Source organism: Hypanus sabinus, chromosome 2 (assembly GCF_030144855.1).
Source record: "Hypanus sabinus isolate sHypSab1 chromosome 2, sHypSab1.hap1, whole genome shotgun sequence".
NCBI lineage: Eukaryota > Metazoa > Chordata > Chondrichthyes > Myliobatiformes > Dasyatidae > Hypanus > Hypanus sabinus.
This window is the reverse complement of record NC_082707.1, coordinates 45,436,621-45,456,337: the sequence shown is the minus strand read 5'-3', so window position 1 is coordinate 45,456,337 and position 19,717 is coordinate 45,436,621. Positions and strand designations below refer to the sequence as shown.

Genomic DNA, 19,717 nt, shown 5'->3' with positions numbered 1-19,717 from the left:
TATGATGGTACCTATAATGTCACACCTGTATGTGTAGGTTCACAGGTAGAAGGTGTTATTGATTACTGAATTTTTTGATTGTCATCCACAAGGGAAAACAAATCTATGTGTCTCCTTAGCAACTTAGTTGTTCATGATCACTAACCAACTTCCTGAAAAGCCTGGATAATTTCCCCAAACTCTCATGAAAATATCATAACAAACCCTGAAATTTGACAAATATATTTAAAGTGGGTATATTTAAAGCGGAGGTTGACAGGTTCTTGATTTGTAAGAGTGTCAAAGGTTATAGAGAAAAGATTTAAGAATGGGGTTGAGAGGGATAATAAATCAGCTATGATGGAATGGCAGGGCAGACTTGATGGGCTGAATGGCCTAATCCTGCTATTGTGACTTATTGCCTTAGTCAAAATATTTAAAATAGAGCCCAGTAAATTTATATATTATATGTGTATATAATGTTAAAGATACAGATGATCAGAGATAATTACATTCATAAAGTAGTCGCCATATCCTTTAAAAAGCCTAAACCACCTACACTCAATTGATTACAGTTTTTTTAAATAATTCTCCCAGTTGTTTTATGTCAAATGCACCAGCTAATTACAGACTGTGTCCCTTAAACACCATGTGAGGAATCATCAGGTAATTTACTTCTGGTGAAAAATATGTTGATTAAAAGGTAATTATTGACTAACAGATCATCTTTTTATTAAATGGTGCTATGGTACATTTGCCAGAGTAGGAAGATAGCATCTGGGTTTAACCTTTCAGTCAAAAGACAAACCACCCTTCTTACAGCACTGATTATTTTCTCAGGTTTCGGAGTGCAGAAGAGTGAGTGAGCAAACAGTGAGGAGATGATAATTGACTGCAAAGTGACACAGATTGGCTGGCAGAGTGGGTAGGTAAGTGGCTGATGAAATTTAATACAGAAAATTGTGAAGAGATGCACTTAGGCAGAAACAATGAGGAGAAACAACACAGACCAACTGGTGTGCTACTGTTTTTCAGGGACGGTCAAATTGACATTTCAAACCACTTCAGACAGGCATTCACATGAACCATATCTTGTTTTAAGCACACAGGGATTTTCATCACGTTTGTGAAGCAAACAAGTGCAGGGATTTATTAACAATTTGTCTTCTATTAGTGTTGTTGTCAGACAAGAACCAATTAAAATTTCCTTATATAAAGTGAAGGGAATTATGCCTTTTGATTTTGTTTGATTAACCACACAAGGTGATTACAATGATTTTTAACCTTGATCAGTCTTAAGAGACTTAATAGAGAATGGGCTGGAATCCAAGCATACCACATCAATTGCTTTACAAATGGAATTTAATTTCTAGTATTCAATTCTATTATTAATGCAATTATACCTCACTATCCTCTCCAATATCCAAACCAGTGTTAATTAGCCTTATGTTTGTTCACAAGTCTCCAGTGTCTTTAAACGTTTCTCAGTTTATTTACTAAAAAGCTTTATGCATCAGAATATGTACTTGCCTGTTATACTGTAATCCATTCCCCCATCCCCCATTACCATCACGGAAATTTTGCTCCAATCATTTAAGTCATTTTTAAAAATGAAGATCCAGCAAGTTTACAATTAGAACACACAACATGCAGCACAGTACAGGCCCTTCGGCCCATGATGTTGTACCAACCTTTTAACCTATCAACCACCCTTTCATCTTGAGGTGTACCTTTCAGGGATCTATGGATGTGGATCCCAATAGGCTGTCTGTTCCTCCACACTGCTAAGAATCCTGCCTTAACTCTACATTCTGCCTTCAAATCTGACCTTTCGAGAGTTGACAGTTGTGCTGAGAGTCACTAAATATCAGAATCAGGTTTAATATCACCGGCATACGCTGTGAAAAATGTTAACCTTGCGGCAGTAGTACAATGCAATACCTGATAAATATAGGGAAAGAAACTGGATTACAGTAGGTATATATATTATATTAAATAGTTACATTAAGATACGTAGAGCAAAACCTGAATTTTTAAGAAAGTAGTGAAATAGTGTTCATGGGTTCAATGTCCATTTAGAAATCAGATGGCAGAGAGGAAGAAGCTGTTCCTGAATCGCTGAGTGTGTGCCTTCAGGCTTCTGTGCTTCCTTCCTGATGGTAACAGTGTGAAATGGGCGTGCCCTGGGTGATAGGGGTCCTTAATAATGGACGCTGCTTTTCTGAACACCGCTCCTTGAGGAGGTGTTGGATACCACGGAGGCTAGTGTCTATGATGGAGCTAACTAATTGTATAACTCCCTGCAGCTTACTTCAATCCTGTGCAGTAGCACCCTCCGCCAAACCAGAAGGTGATGCAGCCAGTCAGAATGCTCTCCACAGTACATCTGGAGAAGTTTTTGATTATTTTAGGTGACAAGTCAAATAATTCCTGATGAAATATAGCCACTGTCTTGCCTTCTTTATAGCTGCAGCAATAGGTTGGGACCAGGTTAGACCCTCAGACACACAGGAACTTGAAACTGCTCACTCTCTCTGTTCTGATCCCTCTATAAGGATTGGTTTTGTGTTCCCTCATTTTACCCTTCCTGAAGTCCACAGTCAGCTCTTTAGTCTTACTGATATTGAGTGCCCCTGATATAAATAACGAACATCAAAACCTTGCTCCAGTAGATCATTAGTAAGTGCAGATCTAAAGGGTAGGAGAGGAATTTTACTTTAGAAACCACTGAAATGAACCAGGAACTTTCCCTGCTCTGTACTCCATGGTGGATAAACTGCTGTAAGAGTTACTTTGCAGACACTGCAGGAATAGAATGAGTGAAGCTAAGAGAATAGCCCGAAAGACTTGATTTCTTGCTTTAACTCTCCTCACATCTGTATTTTTTTCAAGAGCTGCCCATCAGCTGAGGTAAATGGTGAATGAGCTACTCCCAACCCACCATGAAGTACATGAGACTGGTGTGATGTTTCATTCACTGCTGGATCAACATGATGATCCTCTGCCTGACAGCAGAATGGTTTGATTATTTGGGAGGAGGAGCAAGCTACAGTCATTAGAGACTGGACCATTGAAAGAAACAAAGCTCAAGGATCTGAAATTGTCTTGGTGATGTCAAACCGCGCAGATGTACAATGACTGCAAGCTGATGGCATGGGATCAGTAGGTTCCATGAAATGACACTGGCAAATTTAAGTAGTTAGTTTACAGTGCTCAAAATTTAGCATCCTCATGCAACGAACTTAAGCCAAGCCATATAAATCTAGATACAGTGGAGACTCTGGGGTGAGCTATATGGTTGAATGGAACACTTCTAAGTGGTACACTTCCAAAAAGATGTGCAAGAATGGAGGGTCTAGACTAAGAGACCATTAGTAAAGCCAATGGAATTATAGACCATAAATATTGACACCAAGTACAAAAGCTGTATATCAAACTGTAATACACCAGGTCACAACTGGATATTGCAATCAATTCTGATCATGTTGCTTTCAGAAGAATGTCAAAAGAGGAGCAGAGAGGTGCCGTGGTTAAAAGATTTGGTTACAAAATTAGATGGGACAATCTGGGGTTGTCCTCTTTAGCAGAAAGAAATTTGAGTGGAGATTTGTAGGAGTGTATCTGTGACAGGCTTTGATCAGCTAAATGTTCCCACGAGTGGAAGGCAAAGGATGCACATTCAAAATAATGACCAAAGCATTGTATGGGAAAGAAGGAGATGAAGTTTGATTATAATTTTTAATTCTCTGCTCTCAGGGGAGTAAAAATAAAGCCTTCTAAAATGAAATGGTAAGCATTTGAACATAGAACGTTCAGCATAGTACAGGTCTTTCACCGCATGATGTGCCAACCATTTAACCTGCTCTAAGATCAACCCATTTTACATGACTCTCCATTTTCCTCTCACCCCTTGTACCTATGTAAAAGTTTCTTAAACCCCGTTACTGTAGCTGGCTCCACTAGCACGCCTGGCAGGGTGCTGCACTACCCACCACTCTCTGTGTACAGAATTTACCCCCATCCCCCACCACTATACTTTCCTCCAATCACCTTAAAGTTATACACAAAACACTGCAGATACTGTGGTCAAATCAAGACGTACAAACAAGCTTGTGGTGAACTATGTGTCTGTCTGGACACGCCCCCTGCTGACTGCTCCTGTGGCTCCTCCCACAGGCCCCTGTATAAAGGCGATCTGAGGCCTGACGCTCGGCCTCAGTCTCCAGGACATAGTATGATAGACACTCACTCCTGGTTCCTTCTTCCAGTCAATAAAAGCCGATATCTCGCCTTACGTCTCAGTGTGAGTTATTGATGGTGCATCAAAGCTGGAGGAACTCAGCAGGTCAGGCAGCATCCGTTGAAATGAGCAGTCAACGTTTCAGGCCGAGACCCTTCATCAGGACTGAAGAAGGAGGGGGCAGGGGCCCTATAAAGAAGTTGGGGGGAGGGTGGAAGGTGCCAGGTGAAAAACCAATCAGAGGAAAGATCAAGGAGTGGGGGAAGGGAAGCAGGGTGGGGATAGGCTGGAGAGGTGCAGAAGGAATCAAAGGGGAAAGCACTATGGGTAGTAAAATAAGACAGAATCATGAGAGGTGATAGGCAGCTAGAAGAGGAGGCAGAGTGAAAAAGGGATGGTGGAAGGGAGAGGGAGGGAATTACCGGAAGTTGGAGAATTCGATGTTCATACCAAGGGGCTGGAGACTACCCAGACGGTATATGAGGTGTTGCTCCTCCAACCTGAGCTTGGCCTTATGATGGCAGTAGAGGAGGCCATGTATGGACATATCCGAATGGGAATGTGAAACAGGGCCCCAAACAGTCCTTCCAGGTGAGGCAACACTTCACTTGTGAGTCTGTTGGCGCAATCTATTGCATCCGGTGCTCCCGGTGCAGCCTCCTCTACATCAGCGAGACCCAACGCAGATTGGGGGACTGCTTCGTCGAGCACCTCCGCTCCATCCGCCACAACAGACGGGATCTCCCAGTTGCTACCCACTTCAACTCTGTTTCACATTCCCATTCGGATATGTCCATACATGGCCTCCTGTACTGCCATGATGAGGCCAAACTCAGGTTGGAGGAGCAACACCTCATATACCGTCTCGGTAGTCTCCAGCCCCTTGGTATGAACATCAAATTCTCCAACTTCCGGTAATTTCCTCCTTCTCCCTTCCACCATCCCACCTTCATTCTGCCTCCTCTTCTAGCTGCCTATCACCTCTCTCATGATTCTGCCTTCTTCTACTACCCATAGTGCTTTCCTCTTTCATTCCTTCTTCACCTCTCCAGCCTATCCCCTACCTGCTTCCCTTCCCTCACCCCTTGATCTTTCCTCTGATTGGTTTTTCACCTGGCACCTTCCACCCTCCCCCCACCTTCTTTATAGGGCCCCTGCCCCCTCCTTCTTCAGTCCTGACGAAGGGTCTCGGCCTGAAACATTGACTGTTCGTTTCAATGGATGCTGCCTGACCTGCTGAGTTCATCCAGCTTGTTTGTACATCTTGACCTTAAAGTTATGCCCACTTGTATTAGCCATTTCTGCCCTGGGATAAAGTAGCTGGCTAGCCACTTTCTCTGTGCCTTTGATCATCTTGTACACATTTATCACATCACTCCTCATCCTCCTCCACTCCAAAGAGAAAAGCCTAGTTTGCTCAATCTACCTTCATAAGATATGCCCTCTAGTCTAGGCAACATCATGGTAAATCTCCTCTGTAATTCTCAACCTTCCTGTAACGAGGTGACCAGAACTGAACACAATATTCCAAGTGTGATCTAATCAGGTTTTGTATTACCTCATGGCTCCTGAATTGCTTGTGTACTTTGTGCAGCTGGATCCTAGACTTCCTATCAGATTGCTAACAGGTGGTAAGGACGGGCTCCCTCACCTCTGCCCTTCTGACCCTCAACACAGGTGCCCCCCAGGGTTGTGTTCTGAGTCCCCTCCTCTACTCCCTTTACACCCACGACTGTACTGCCCCACACAGCTCCAATCTGCTGATCAAATTCGCAGATGACACGGCTTTGATCGGCCTCATTTCTAGCGGTAATGAGACAGCCTACAAAGGAGAGGTTGACACCCTGACTCAGAGGTGCCAGGATAACAACCTCTCCCTCAATGTCCAAAAAACCAAAGAGCTGATTGTGGATTAGAGGAGGAACAGAGACAGGCTCGGCCCGATCAACATCAAAGGGACTGCAGTTGAGAGGCTGAGTAGTTTCAAGCTCCTCGTTATACACATCACCAACGAACTCACCTGGACTGTACACACCGGCTTTGTGGCAAAAAAAATCACAACAGCATCTCTTCCACCTCAGACAACTGAAGAAGCTCGACATGAGCCCTCAAATCCTCAAGACCTTCTACCACTGAGAGTATCCTGACTGGCTGTATCACTGCCTGGTATGGGAACTGCACCAACCTTGATTGCTGGGCACTGCATAGAGTGGTACGGACAGCCCAGCGCATCTGTGGACGAGAACTTACCTGCATTGAGGACATTTACAGCAGCAGGTGCAGAAAGAAGGCCAAGAAGATCATTGTGGTCACCAGTCACCCCAACCATAAACTGTTTCAGCTGCTTCTGTCTGGCAAACGGTACCACAACACCAACAGGCTATGGGACAGCTTCTTTCTACAAACTATTAGACTTTTAAACTCACATGTCTGCATATTGCGTCAGAGTCATAACGCACAGATTTTTACTCCATCACATTGTGGGATGGATGTAAAGATTTAAATAAATTCTAAATTCAGACCCCTGACTACTGAAGGTCAATACACCATATGACTTCTTAGCAACTTGCAGAGCAGCTTAGAGGGAACTCCAATTTGAGAAAAAGTAATTTCAGGATATTGAGGAAAGACCAGGGGAATAAGAAGTCATGTAGATAGGTCAACATTAGAGGGAACTGAATCAATTTGAGTTAAATGTAAGTTGAAGATTTAAGACTGGATTGTAAAACTTGGCCAAGGAAGATTTAAAATAATAACTTTGTCATTTTCCTTCTAACTTCACTACCACATGAAGATTTTTCCTCCATTTGCAACCAGATCCTCAACTTCCTAACAGGAAGACCACAATCTGTGCGGATTGGAAATAATATCTTCACCTCGCTGACGATTGACACTGGTGCAACTCAGGGGCGTGTGCTTAGTGCACTGCTCTACCCTCCCTACACCCATGACTGTGTGACTTGGCACAGCTCAAATACCATCTATAAACATGCTGATGACACAACCATTGTTGGCAGCATCTCAGATAGTGATGAGAGGGTGTACAAGAGCAAGATATTCCAGATAGTTGAGTGGTGTCACCACAACAACCTTGCACTCAATCAGGAAGACCAAAGAGCTGATTGTGGACTTCAGGAAGGTTAAGATGAGGGAACTCACACCAGTCCTCATAGAGGGATTAGAAATGGAAAGAGTGAGCAATTTCAAGTTCCTGTGTGACAATATCTCTGAGGGCCTAGTCTGGTCGCAGCATATTGATGCAGCCATAAAGGAGGCAAGATAGCAGCTATATTTCATCACGAGTTTGAGGAGATTTGGTTTGTCACCTAAAACATTGAAAAACTTTTACAGTTGCACCATGCAGGGCATTCTGATTGGGTACATCACCGTCTGGTATAGTGAGGGGTTGGGGTGTTGTTGCTATTGCATCGGATCAAAGTATTTGCAGAAAGTTGTAAAATTAGTTAGCTCTACCTAAGTATCCAAGAATTCTTCAAGGAGTATGCCTCAGGAAGGCAATGTACATCATTAAGGACCCCACCACCGAGGGCATGCTATCTTCTCATTGTTAGCATCAGTAAGGACATACAGAAGCTGAAGGCTCACACTCAATGATTCAGGAAGAGCCTTTTCCTGTCTGTCATCTGATTTCTGAATGGACAACGATCTCATGAACACTATCTCACTCCTTTTCTTTATTTCTGTTTTTGCTGATTTTGCTCTTATTTGATTTATCTATCTATCTATCTATCTATCTATCTATCTCACTGTTGCCATCAGGAAGAAGGTACAGGAGCCTCAGGTCCCACACTGTCAGGTTCAGGAACAGTTATTACCCCTCAACCATCAGGCTCTTGAAACAAAGGGGATAACCTCGCTCAACTTCATTTGCTCCATCACTGAACTGTTTCCACAACCTATGGACTCACTTTCAAGGACCCTCCATCTCATGTTCTCAATATTCATTGCTTATTTATTTATTGTTATATTTTTCTTTTTGTATTTGTACAGTTTGTTGTCTTTGCACACTGTTAAATGCTCAGCTGGCGTGGTCTTTCATTCATTATATTATGATTGTTATTCTATTATGGATTTATTGACTTTGCCTGCAAGAAAATGAATCTCAGGTTTGTCTACGGTGACATATATGTATTTTGATAACAAATTTACTTTGAACTTTAGAGCACAAATTTCAGCTGATAAATCTCTACATCTCCATAGCAGCAAAGTCTCCATGCAGCCATTAGAATTGTATCAATTGTAGACTGGTTTTCAAGGATATTGCATGTTTTTCAAGGATTTTGCTGTTGGTTGTCCATTGACCTCAAGTGAAGGCATGTATTTTGCTGAGACAGTGAAAGAAGCAATTGTTTACTCTCTGCTTGTAGTACATGATACAGCTTTCACAGCCATAAGGGAAATACTGACAGTGCAAAGCTGATAACCTTTATGTTCAGGGTCATACAGCTCATCGTGGCAAGACAATAACTTTGTCAGCTCTCATATCCAGAACAATTGTGTTGATTAGAGTTGAAGAGAGCAAAAGTTTTCCAGGGTTTCATTATTTGGAGGCAATACCAGTGTCCGGAGCAGTTTTCTGATGAAATTCATTAGTTTTTATTATTATTGGTGCCCAGTAACATGACTATTGGTTCCTTGGTCCATGCATCAGAGATTTAATTCATTGAGAAACAGAACATAGAATATAGAAATCTACAGCACATTACAGGTCTTACAGCCCACAATGTTGTGCCGACCTTGTAACCTACTCTAGAAACTGCCTAAAATTACCCTACTGCATAGCCCTCTATTTTTCTAAGCTACATGTACTTAGTTAAGAGTCTCTTAAAAGACCCTATTGTATCTGCCTCTACCACCTTCACTGGCTGTGTATTCCATACACGCACCATTCTTCGTGCGAAAAACATACCCCCAACATCCCCCCCCACCCAACTTAGTTCTAAGTACCTTAAAACTATGCCCCTTTATGTTAGCCATTTCAGCCCTGGGAAAAAAGCCTCTGGCTATCCACTTGATCAATGGCTCTCATTATCTTATATACCTCTATCAGGTCACCTCTCATCCTCTGTTACTCCAAGGAGAAAAGGCCAAGTTCACTCAACCTATCCTCATAAGGCACATTCTCCAATCCAGGCAACATCCTTGTAAATCTCCTCTGCACTCTTTCTATAGATTCCACATCCTTCCTATAGTGAGGTAACCAGAACTGAACACAGTACTCCAAGTGGGTTCTGACCAAGGTCTTATATAGCTGTAAGATTACGTCACGGCTCTTGAACTCAATCCCACAGTTGCTGAAGGCCAACACACCATATACCTTCTTAATAACACTGTCAACCTGCGCAGCAGTTTTGAGTGTCCCATTGACACAGACCCCAAGATCTCTCTGATCCTCCACACCGCCAAGAGTCTTGCCATTAATACTATATTCTGCCTTCAAATTTGATCTTCCAAAATTAACCTTTTCACACTTATCTGGGTTGAAGTCCATCTGCCACTTTTCAACCCAATTCTGCATCATATCGATGTCCGTCTGTAACTTCTGACACCCCTCCAGATTATCCATAACACCCCCAACCTTTGTGTTATCAGCGAACAATAGACAGTAGGTGCAGGAGTAGGCCATTTGGGCCTTCGAGCCAGCACCACCATTCACTGTGATCATGGCTGATCATCCACAATCAGTACCCCGTTCCTGCCCTCTCCCCATATCTCTTGACTCCACTATCTTTAAGAGCTCTATCTAACTCTTTCTTGAAAGCATCCAGAGAATTGGCCTCCACTGTCTTCTGAGGCAGAGCATTCCATAGATCCACAACTCTCTGAGTGAAAAAGTTTTTCCTGGACTCCATTCTAAATGACCTACACCTTATTCTTAAACTGTGGCCCCTGGTTCTGGACTCCCCCAACATCGGGAACATGTTTTCTGCCTCTAGCATGTCCAATCCCTAAATAATCTTATATGTTTCAATCAGATCCCCTGTCATCCTTCTAAATTCCAGTGTATACAAGCCCAGCCATTCCAATCTTTCAACATATGACAGTCCTGCCATCCCGGGAATTAACCTCTTGAATGTACGCTGCACTCCCTCAATAGCAAGAATGTCTTTCCTCAAATTTGGAGACCAAAACTGAACACAATACTGCAGGTGTGGTCTCAACAGGGCCCTCTACAACTGCAGAAAGACTTCTTTGCTCCTATACTCAACTCTCTTTGTTATGAAGGCCAAAATGCCTTTAGCTTTCTTCACTGCCTGCTGTACCTGCATGCTTACTTTCAGTGACTGATGAACAAGGACACCTAGATTTCGTTGTACTTCCCCTTTTCCTAACTTGACGCCATTCAGATAGTAATCTGCCTTCCTGTTCTTGCCACCAAAGTGGATAACCTCACATTTAGCTGCATTAAACTGCATCTGCCATGCATCTGCCCATTCACCCAACCTGTCCAAGTCACCCTGCATTCTCCTAACATCCTCCTCATATTTCACACTGCCACCCAGCTTTGTGTCATCTGCAAATTTGCTAATGTTACTTTTAATCCCTTCATCTAAATCATTAATGTATATTGTAAATAGCTGCGGTCCCAGCACCGAGCCTTGCAGTACCCTACTAGTCACTGCCTGCCATTCTGAATAGGACCCGTTAATTCCTACTCTTTGTTTACTGTTTGCCAACCAAATTTCTATCCATGTCAGTACCCTACCCCAATACCATGTGTTCTAACTTTGCCCACTAATCTCCTGTGTGGGACCTTATCAAAGGCTTTCTGAAAGTCTAGGTACACTACATCCACCGGCTCTCCCTTTTCCATTTTCATAGTCACATCCTCAAAAAATTCCAGAAGATTAGTCAAGCATGATTTCCCTTTTGTAAATCCATGCTGATTCGGACTGATCCTGTTACTGCTATCCAAATGTGCCGCTATTTCATCTTTTATAATTGACTCCAGCATCTTCCCCACCACTGACGTCAGGCTAACTGGTCTATAATTCCCTGTTTTCTCTCTCCCTCCTTTCTTAAAAAGTGGGTTAACTTTAGCTACCCTCCAATCCTCAGGAACTGTTCCTGAATCTATAGAACATTGGAAAATGATTACCAATGTGTCCAAAATTTCTAGAGCCACCTCCTTAAGTACCCTGGGATGCAGACCATCAGGCCCTGGGGATTTATCAGACTTCAGTCCCATCAGTCTACCCATTTTCTGCCCAATGTGAATTTCCTTCATTTCCTCCGTTACCCTAGGTACTCTGGCCATTATTACATCTGGGAGATTGTCTGTGTCTTCCCAAGTGAAGAGAGACCCAAAGTACCTGTTCAACTCATCTGCCATTTCCTTGTTCCCCATAATAAATTCACCTGTTTCTGCCTTCAAGGGCCCAACTTTGGTCTTAACTAATTTTTTCATCTTCACATACCAAGAGAAGCTTTTACTATCCTCCTTTATATTCTTGGCTAGTTTACCTTCATACCTCATCTTTTCTCCCTGTATTGCCTTTTTAACCCAAGAACTAACTAACCCAGCCTTCTCCTTCTTCATCCAGGTTATTTATAAAAATCACAAAGAGGAGGGGTCCCAGAACAGATCCCGCGGAACACCACTGGTCACCGGACTCCATACAAAATACAAACCATCTATAACCACACTTTGCCTTCTGTGGGCAAGCCAATTCTGGATTCACAAAGCAAGGTCTCCTTGGATCCCATGCCTCCTTACTTTCTGAATGAGCCTTGCATGGGGAACCTTATCAAATGCCTTGCTGAAATCCATATACACCACATCCACTGATCTATCTTCATTAATGTGTTTTGTTACATTCTCAAAGAATTCAATTGGGTTTGTAAGGCACGTCCTGCCCTTGACATTTGTATACATAAATTTATAATCAGTAAATATAATACTGAATCAGTAAATTCAGTAAAATTAATTTTCCTCATGAATGAATATAAATGATTCCACAAGACTACTTTGACAAAGACCAGAGCTGTGCCCATTTGTCTGCTAATCAAAATCCCTCAAAATACCACTCAGTTTATCATTATAGCACAATTTGTGGGAGCTTATGTGCATTTCCACATTTCCCAAATTATAACTGTGTTGAGTGTGAGCAGCTTGTTATGATAAGACAGAGGTTAGTTCAAAGTCACATCAAAATATGAATGACCACGCACAAGATGCTGGAGGAATTCAACAGGTCAGACAACATATGGACGAGAATGAACAGTCAAAGTTTCAGGTTGATACTATTCATTAGTGGAAAGAAAGAGGGGAGATAGCCAGCATAAAAATGTGGGCGGGTGGGGGGGGGGTGTAGGAGTAAATCAAGATTTGGTGAGTGATTGGTGGATCCAGATGAAATGGGGAGAGAGAGGTAATAGGCCGGTGAGAGAAAAAAGAGAGTGGAAATGATGTGAAAAGCTAGCAGATGGGAGTGATAAAGGGCTAAAGAAGATTAATTCTGATATGAGAGAACAGTGGACAATGGAATAAAGCAAAAGAGGAGTGGAACCAGAGGAAAGATTGTGTGTGTGATCAGCAGAAAGGGAGGTAAAAGAGATGGTATGATGAGGACTGGTGGAATCAGGAAAGATCAAAAGCCAGGGACAAAGGTTACTTGAAGTTACAAAAATAGATGTTCATGCAATCAGTCTGGAGACTACCAAGGCAGCCTGGATGCAGCCTGGCAGTGAAGGAGGCTATGGTCAGACATGTCGGTGTGGGAATTAAAAGTGGAATTAAAACCAAGAGATCCTGGCTGCAATGGCAGATTGGGCAAAGGTGCCTGCCAGCACTCACTATCCCTTGTATCTCCAAACTCTGGAAGAGGGAAGAGAGCACACAAAGATGGTAAGGGGGGTAGAGGAGGATTTGTGGGGAATATGTTGTGGAAACATTGGCAGGATGAGCAGAGTGTTTGAAAAATTTAAAGGTTTGCTTAGTGAGCTATTCCTGCTTCTCACACAGTGAGCATTAAGAGGAAAGTACATGTATTTATGCATCTCCTTTCATGGCCTTGGGATATTCCAAAAGCTTTTCACTGCCAATTCTCTTGGGTGGTATGAAATTATGAAAAGTGCTGAATAAATACCAATTGTTCAGGTTTTAGTTTGCTTTTATTTGCTTAGAACAGTTTTATTCCTGTTTTTTCTACAAATTTTCTAAAGGCATATAAGACTTTGGCTTCATATTCTTCCTTGTCCTTGGATGGTATCTTAGTTGTTCATAACTTCTGAGATCAATGGCAATAGTTGAACTGATTGTCTATCATTAACATCTTTTCTGACCCATTTCAGAAGGTGGTTAAGGACCAGACACACTGGTGTGTATGGAGACACACGAAGAGCAAATCAGGTGAGAGTAGTAAATTTGCTTCCCTGTGGGATTAAATGGCAATCTGATAATTTCACATTACCATTCCTGATCATAGTTCTTTTTCCCCAAAATGTATTTGATTACTTGCATTTAACTTAGTAATTTCTATGGTGGGATTCAAACTCTTCTTTTCAAAATCCATCCTTGATTATACCTCACCCCGAGACGTGGCTGATTCAGATGCTCCAACACAAATATCTTACAGCTAGCGAATGCAACGGATTTAATAGCAAATGAATTTCAATGTGGTTTTCAGTTTACCTCACACTTCTATTTTTCTAACTTATTTTCCTACTAACTCACTTTCCAGTCTTTGGTATCCTTTATCTCGGCATTAAAATGTAGAGAAGATGCATTTTAAACAAGGTGATCCCACAGACACAGTTAACAGTGACATTATAAACTATTTTCACAGGTCTGCCTTCTATAAATGGCAACATGAGACAATTTTATGGGATAAGAATAAAAAAAGTAACAGTGAGAGGAGGTTGTAATGGTTGGGAAAAATATTATGATATGTTTGAGCTTGCCTCAGACTTTCTCTCTGGGTGATGCTCAACTAAAGGGAGACTTATTAGTCTGCGGGAAAGAGATTGAAGTCAACCGTAGGAGGGAGATGAAAATGTGGTAGAATGAAAATGGTGTTTCTAGAGGACATCCCGGACAGAGATAGATCAGAGTCACACAGCATCCAGGACAAGTGGCAAGACATTTGTGATAAATCATGGTCATAAAAGGTGATAAAAGGAATGGTTGTTCTTCAACAACAAGGCCACTGAGGAAAGGTTGACAGCAGGTCCGGAGGCAGGACCGAACCCTCGGTGAGTTCAAGTGAAAGGCTATTTCCTCAACAGAATTTGTGTTTCGAAGAGTTGGAATCATTCAGCAAAGAGAAGCAAGGATTAGCCACAGTTGGATGGTAATTTTAATGTCAATCAAAGGAGAAGTCCAGCTTCTGTAACAATTGAGGGAGTTGAGGATTTAACTTCTGAAGCTTTGCACAAAAGCAGTATGTCACAAATTTAATTCAGTAAAGGACAGGTTAATTTAATTCACTGCAAAATACCTCAGCAGAGATTGTGTTGGACCCCATGTCTGTGACATACATAGCACTGCTGATAAAAGAAACCGAGTATAAATTATGAACCCGATCTTTTGATTTACTTAGAACGATGTGCTCACTCCACAAAGTTTTATGCTATCTTGTTGGAGAATTATTTTTTGCTACACTGTTAGTTCACAAAAAAGCAATTGCATTCCATCCACGTGCAATGACACTGAGAGGGGAAGGCAGTTGTCACTGTCCCTACCTATGGACGCTCCCAAGGCAGGTCTCCTGCACCGTGAATCACAGACATATCCCTTACATGTCTGTAAGGGATTTGTCGGTCTCTAAGTAACTTCTCAAATTCCCACAGTTCGGATTGATAGTTTAGTGGTCAATGAAGTCAGCATATTTCGAGCTCACCAGTTTCAGTGCCTTTTGTTCACAGACTGCTATCAAATGCTTCATGGAAATGTTCAAGGCGCTTTCCGTATTGTCTGTTTAACTAGTTATCCCGCGCGCTCTACAGTGATGGGCTACTGCCCCAACAAAGACATTCATCAATAATTCGGGTGCCGAGACACCATGAATCCTATGTGTGTATGTATTAAGCTAAGCCATCGCAAGCCAGTTGTTAAATATGGGCGAGTGTCATGCAATTAATTACCTAATATATGTCATGTGTATTGATTCTATAGGGCGGGAAGAGCAGCCAGCACAGAGTACACAAGCTTTCCATCGTCTTTATCCAAACTTCAGAAGACTTACTCTGATCACATTCCGTGAAGAATTTTTATCATCCACGTTCACGCTCAGAGAGAAGAAAGCCGCTGTGCTGTACACTCCTTGAGATTTATACAAAAGTTCGCCAAAATTCCACTCCGCGCTGTTCCAAGTCCCAATGACATCCCAGCCCCCGCATTCTTCAATAATCTCCAACATAGGTTGAGCTCCGAGCCGATCTATCTCCCTCAGATTGATGCAAGACTTGTAAAACTGCTTGACCTTCCTCTCGGCAGACCTCCTGTAATGTCTTTTCACCGGCTGCAGTAGGAGCCGTTGAAGTTTTGCTTCGTTCTGCTCGATAATGGTGGTGACCGTCCCGTAGCTGAGTTTATCCTCGGGAATTCCGTGTCTCCTTAGCCAGCCTCCGCACGAGAACGTGTAGAAGTCTTTGCAGGGGTCAATGGTGGGGTCGATATTGCTCGCAATCAGCCTGGCCGCTCTAGTGAAGGACTTCTTGCGGACACAGTCCTCCCGACAGATGTTGTCTTGTCCGGTCGCGATGTACTTGAGGACCAGCATGCTCGCCAGTATGATGCAGAGCCCGGTGGCAAAAACTAAACCCGAAAGCAGACAGATCTCCCGCCTGCTCCATCTTGAGTCACGCTTTCTACTTTTGCCGTTCTTGTCATTCTTCCGAGAACTGAGGTGCAGGTTTAAACCATTGTGCAGAGTCCCCGAGCTAAATTTATTAACGTACTTAACTTCCTGAAACTCGTCGTAATGAGCTGTCAGAGAATAAGTCTTCTCCATAGTTTTACAGAAACTACATCAATAAAGTCTGGTTCGAGCTGGTCGGGAAATAAGAGGACTGAATTGCCCTAACACCACATCGCCGTGGCTGTACCCGCAGCGTAGGTTCGCCAGACTGTTGGAATGAACCCAGGTGCTTTGAGAGCTGGGCTGGACGAGGAGTACCTGCGAGAGCTCTCTGCGCGACCCAGTTAAGTACTGATCGCGTTGAGTGACGGTCGTTCACTCTCCCGTTAATTTCAACCAACGTCCCATTCTCCCCGACTCCACGTCAGAGAGAGAAAGAAGACAACATCACCGCCCGCACAGGAGCGTGTAAATGTAATACCAGGATGAACTGCACACGTTTAAGTTGCGAGCGAAATATTTCACGTTAGATGTTCAGTGCCGACTGCACAGACAGCTAGGATTTGAAAGCAAACTGACAGGGAGTGAAAACATTCTTACAGTTTGAAAGGATTGATTAGGCTTTTGATTAAAGTATGCGCAAAATATTTTAGAAAATACTAAGTTTTTTTTCCACTCAGGAAAGGTGGTAGAGTATGGGGTTCTCGGGCTGAGTACCCTTCACATTGACCCGTGTGGGATATATATATATATATATCACCAATGTATGCTTAGGTGATAATTCCACGGCGCATCATAAACTGGTTACAATAAATTGATGTAACACGCCGTTAAATCTACCATAATTATCAACAAATAGCAAAACTTATCTTGTTCACATATATAATATGTCTGTCCTTCTAGGGCATTTCATGGAATATTAACTATGTAGTAAGTACATAATAGAAAACTTCACAGCTTCCAGCCACCTATTGTTTTGGAGGCATTTAGTTGAAAATCAATCTGTAGCTGTAATTATGAAAATGGCATGCATTATTCATAACGCTCGTGATTGTAGTAGCGTTAATTGTTCTGGTTAATTGACTATGCCTTGATTTAAGCGAGACCACCATCAGTGATCCAAGGGGACGGGTTATCACTTAACTGGCATTAATAACTGGTTACAGCTAGCAGCATTTTGAAAAAATAAAATAGTTTTATTTGCCTTGATAAGGCAAAACCTTGAGTAAAGTCCCTAAATGTGTATTTACAATTCACACCAATCGTGCTTTGCGAACGAAACCTGCTTTTAGAAGCATGACCGTTGGGTTCAAGGATTCCCTCTCCTTGGATTTGGGATCCTCTCTCAAACAAAGCGAGCTGTCACAATGACGTCATTACTGTTGCTGACCAACACTTGAAGTCACGTACGTGAACCAAGTTCACCTCTTGTTCCTGTGACTGGGATACAGAGGCAGACAAGATCGTGGCCATTTCAGTAACAGGTAAACTGGTACTAAGGTTATGTGGATTGGGATTGGATCTTGCAATGATGGTCGGTCAGTATATGCCCCTAAAATAATTAACAACAGGGTAGTAAACAATACTTCACATTTTATTGCAAAAATGCACAAGGTTATAACTTGCTGATCAATTAAATACTGACACTTTGGGCGTCATTTTATTAAATTCAGGAGTTTGAAGAATTTATCCCTCAGGACACCCCTGTACAGCCCAGCGTTGGAGTAAAAGAGTAATTTTTCAAGCTGCCCTAGGACTTTTCCTTTTCGCTCAGAGTACTACATAATGTAATTGTTTCCAGAGATCCAACAGCAGGTGGCAAAATCACATCTCGACACCAATAATTAACAGTGATTTTCTTTTAGTCTCAGCGCTCGCTTTATCTCTTTCTCTGCTCATTTAGATGTGAGTTTTACTTGGAAGAGTGAAAATAATGAGAGAGAATTTCTGTGAACTCGAAGGGTGGTCTCAGCCTACGTAAAGTGCCAGAAGATTGCGTTAGTGAATTAGAGAGACAAATGTTTTCGCGTTCAGTTCAAATCGCTTTAATGGCAAAAGGCTTTTACTTTCAAAATTATTATTTACTAACTCTAATTGAATCAGACTCAATTGCCCTGAAACATAATTTGAATTGCAAATTGCTGCGGGCCCGGGCTACACATTCTTTATTTGGTGGCAAGTAGTGCTTTTTTAAAAAAAAATCTTTCCATAAATAATTATAATAATATTAAAACTACTCAGTCACGAAACAACGAAAACAAAGTTGTTTTAAAATGTGACAAATGTATTTCAAGCTGTTGAATGCAACCATGGATCAAATGAAATACAGTAATTGCAAGCGTAGAGTGGTGCGGCAGGGGACCTTTCACAAGTGCGGTTCCTCGCAGCACCATATATTTAAGGTGTAAATCCATGAACTGCAATCAAAATAATAACACAAAGCACTTGCCCCACAGAACTAGCGCAGCCACCATTTAAAAATACTGAATCCGACACTAACGCAATCTTAATCATCCAGGTAAATCAGTGATAGAACAAAAATGCCGGACACTTGGACAACTGGATCAACCAAAGGTTTACTGGGCATAAGGGAAGTTTTGGATTTATGTCTGGAAACGCGATGCCCCAATGTCTTGATTTGTTTTGGTTGAGAGCATCACAAAGCTAGGCGTTAGTTTGTTCCAACGGGCCATGTTTGTTGAAGTGACCAACTTTCATCTATGGAAAGCGCATCACTGAGCCCGCTCTTCTTCACTAAGTGAGTCTTCTCCGGGGTGAGTGTGCAAAGTAGCTTTCTATATATATTCAGAGACGATTAGTTTCGAAGGAAGAGCCATTGCTGGTTGTGATAATTAGGGCAGCTGCTCTTTAGCTTGAGGAAGGGGAGCGAGATTCAATCACGATTTAATTTGAGAATCCGAAATGTACTGGAATAGAGGTCATACTGTAGATCGTAGCCCGCTGAAGGGGACAGAAGCTGACAAGAAGTGCAGCGAGGAACCGGAGTAGACAGTCCGAATAAACCATGTAACTGCCTGGAAGCTAAAGCTAATTCAGTTTTCTTTTCTTCTGTGTTGTTTGGGGTCTATTTATGAATGAATCCCGTGAGACGGGACTGCATTTCCTGAGTAGAGAGAGGTCATATACTGACCCAGGCAAAGAAACAAAATACCCATCGGCATTGTAATAGAGCAGTTGACTGCCAGAGAAGTATTAGTTGGAATACGTTTTATCCATTATTTTAATAAGCATTAAATTTAATGGATCATGTTGCCCAATACGATAACATGAATTGCATTACGTTTGGAATAGATCACGCACACATTTCAACGGAAAAAGTAAATAATTTTGCTAAGTGCCTCCACACTATTAAGTGGGGAAATGCAAGATTGCTTCAATTCCGACAAAAAAGGAAGAAAAAGCCGGAAAACCTGTTTTGAATTAACTGTCCATAATGGAGCCAACCCTGGTGATATAAGAAAACTGCGCAGAGGGGCGTATGGCGTTGTGTTCCATCATAAGACCATAATACAGAGGAGCACAATACGGCCACTCAGTCCATCGAGTTTGCGCCGCTATTTTGTTACGGCTGATTTATTACCCCTCTCAACCCCATTCTCCTGCCTTTTCCCCATAACCTGTGACGCACTGACCAAGAACCTACCAACAGCCGCGT

General features: G+C 42.3%; 1 protein-coding gene and 1 long non-coding RNA gene across 2 annotated transcripts in view; one reads left to right on the top strand and one right to left on the bottom strand.

Moving 5' to 3' along the window:
- Window positions 1-16,492, bottom strand: part of LOC132378426 (endothelin-converting enzyme-like 1) — a 122,361-nt gene extending 105,869 nt beyond the window's left edge. The window contains exon 1 of the mRNA XM_059945337.1: window positions 15,427-16,492. Coding sequence (XP_059801320.1) covers window positions 15,427-16,194 — 768 coding nt within the window. The 5' untranslated portion in view covers window positions 16,195-16,492. The remainder of the gene's footprint in view (window positions 1-15,426) is intronic.
- On the top strand, window positions 855-15,547 carry LOC132378432 (uncharacterized). Its single transcript, XR_009507035.1, has 3 exons — window positions 855-908; window positions 13,535-13,592; window positions 15,357-15,547. It is a non-coding gene; the product is annotated as an uncharacterized LOC132378432 (long non-coding RNA).
- Window positions 16,493-19,717: the final 3,225 nt, after the last annotated feature.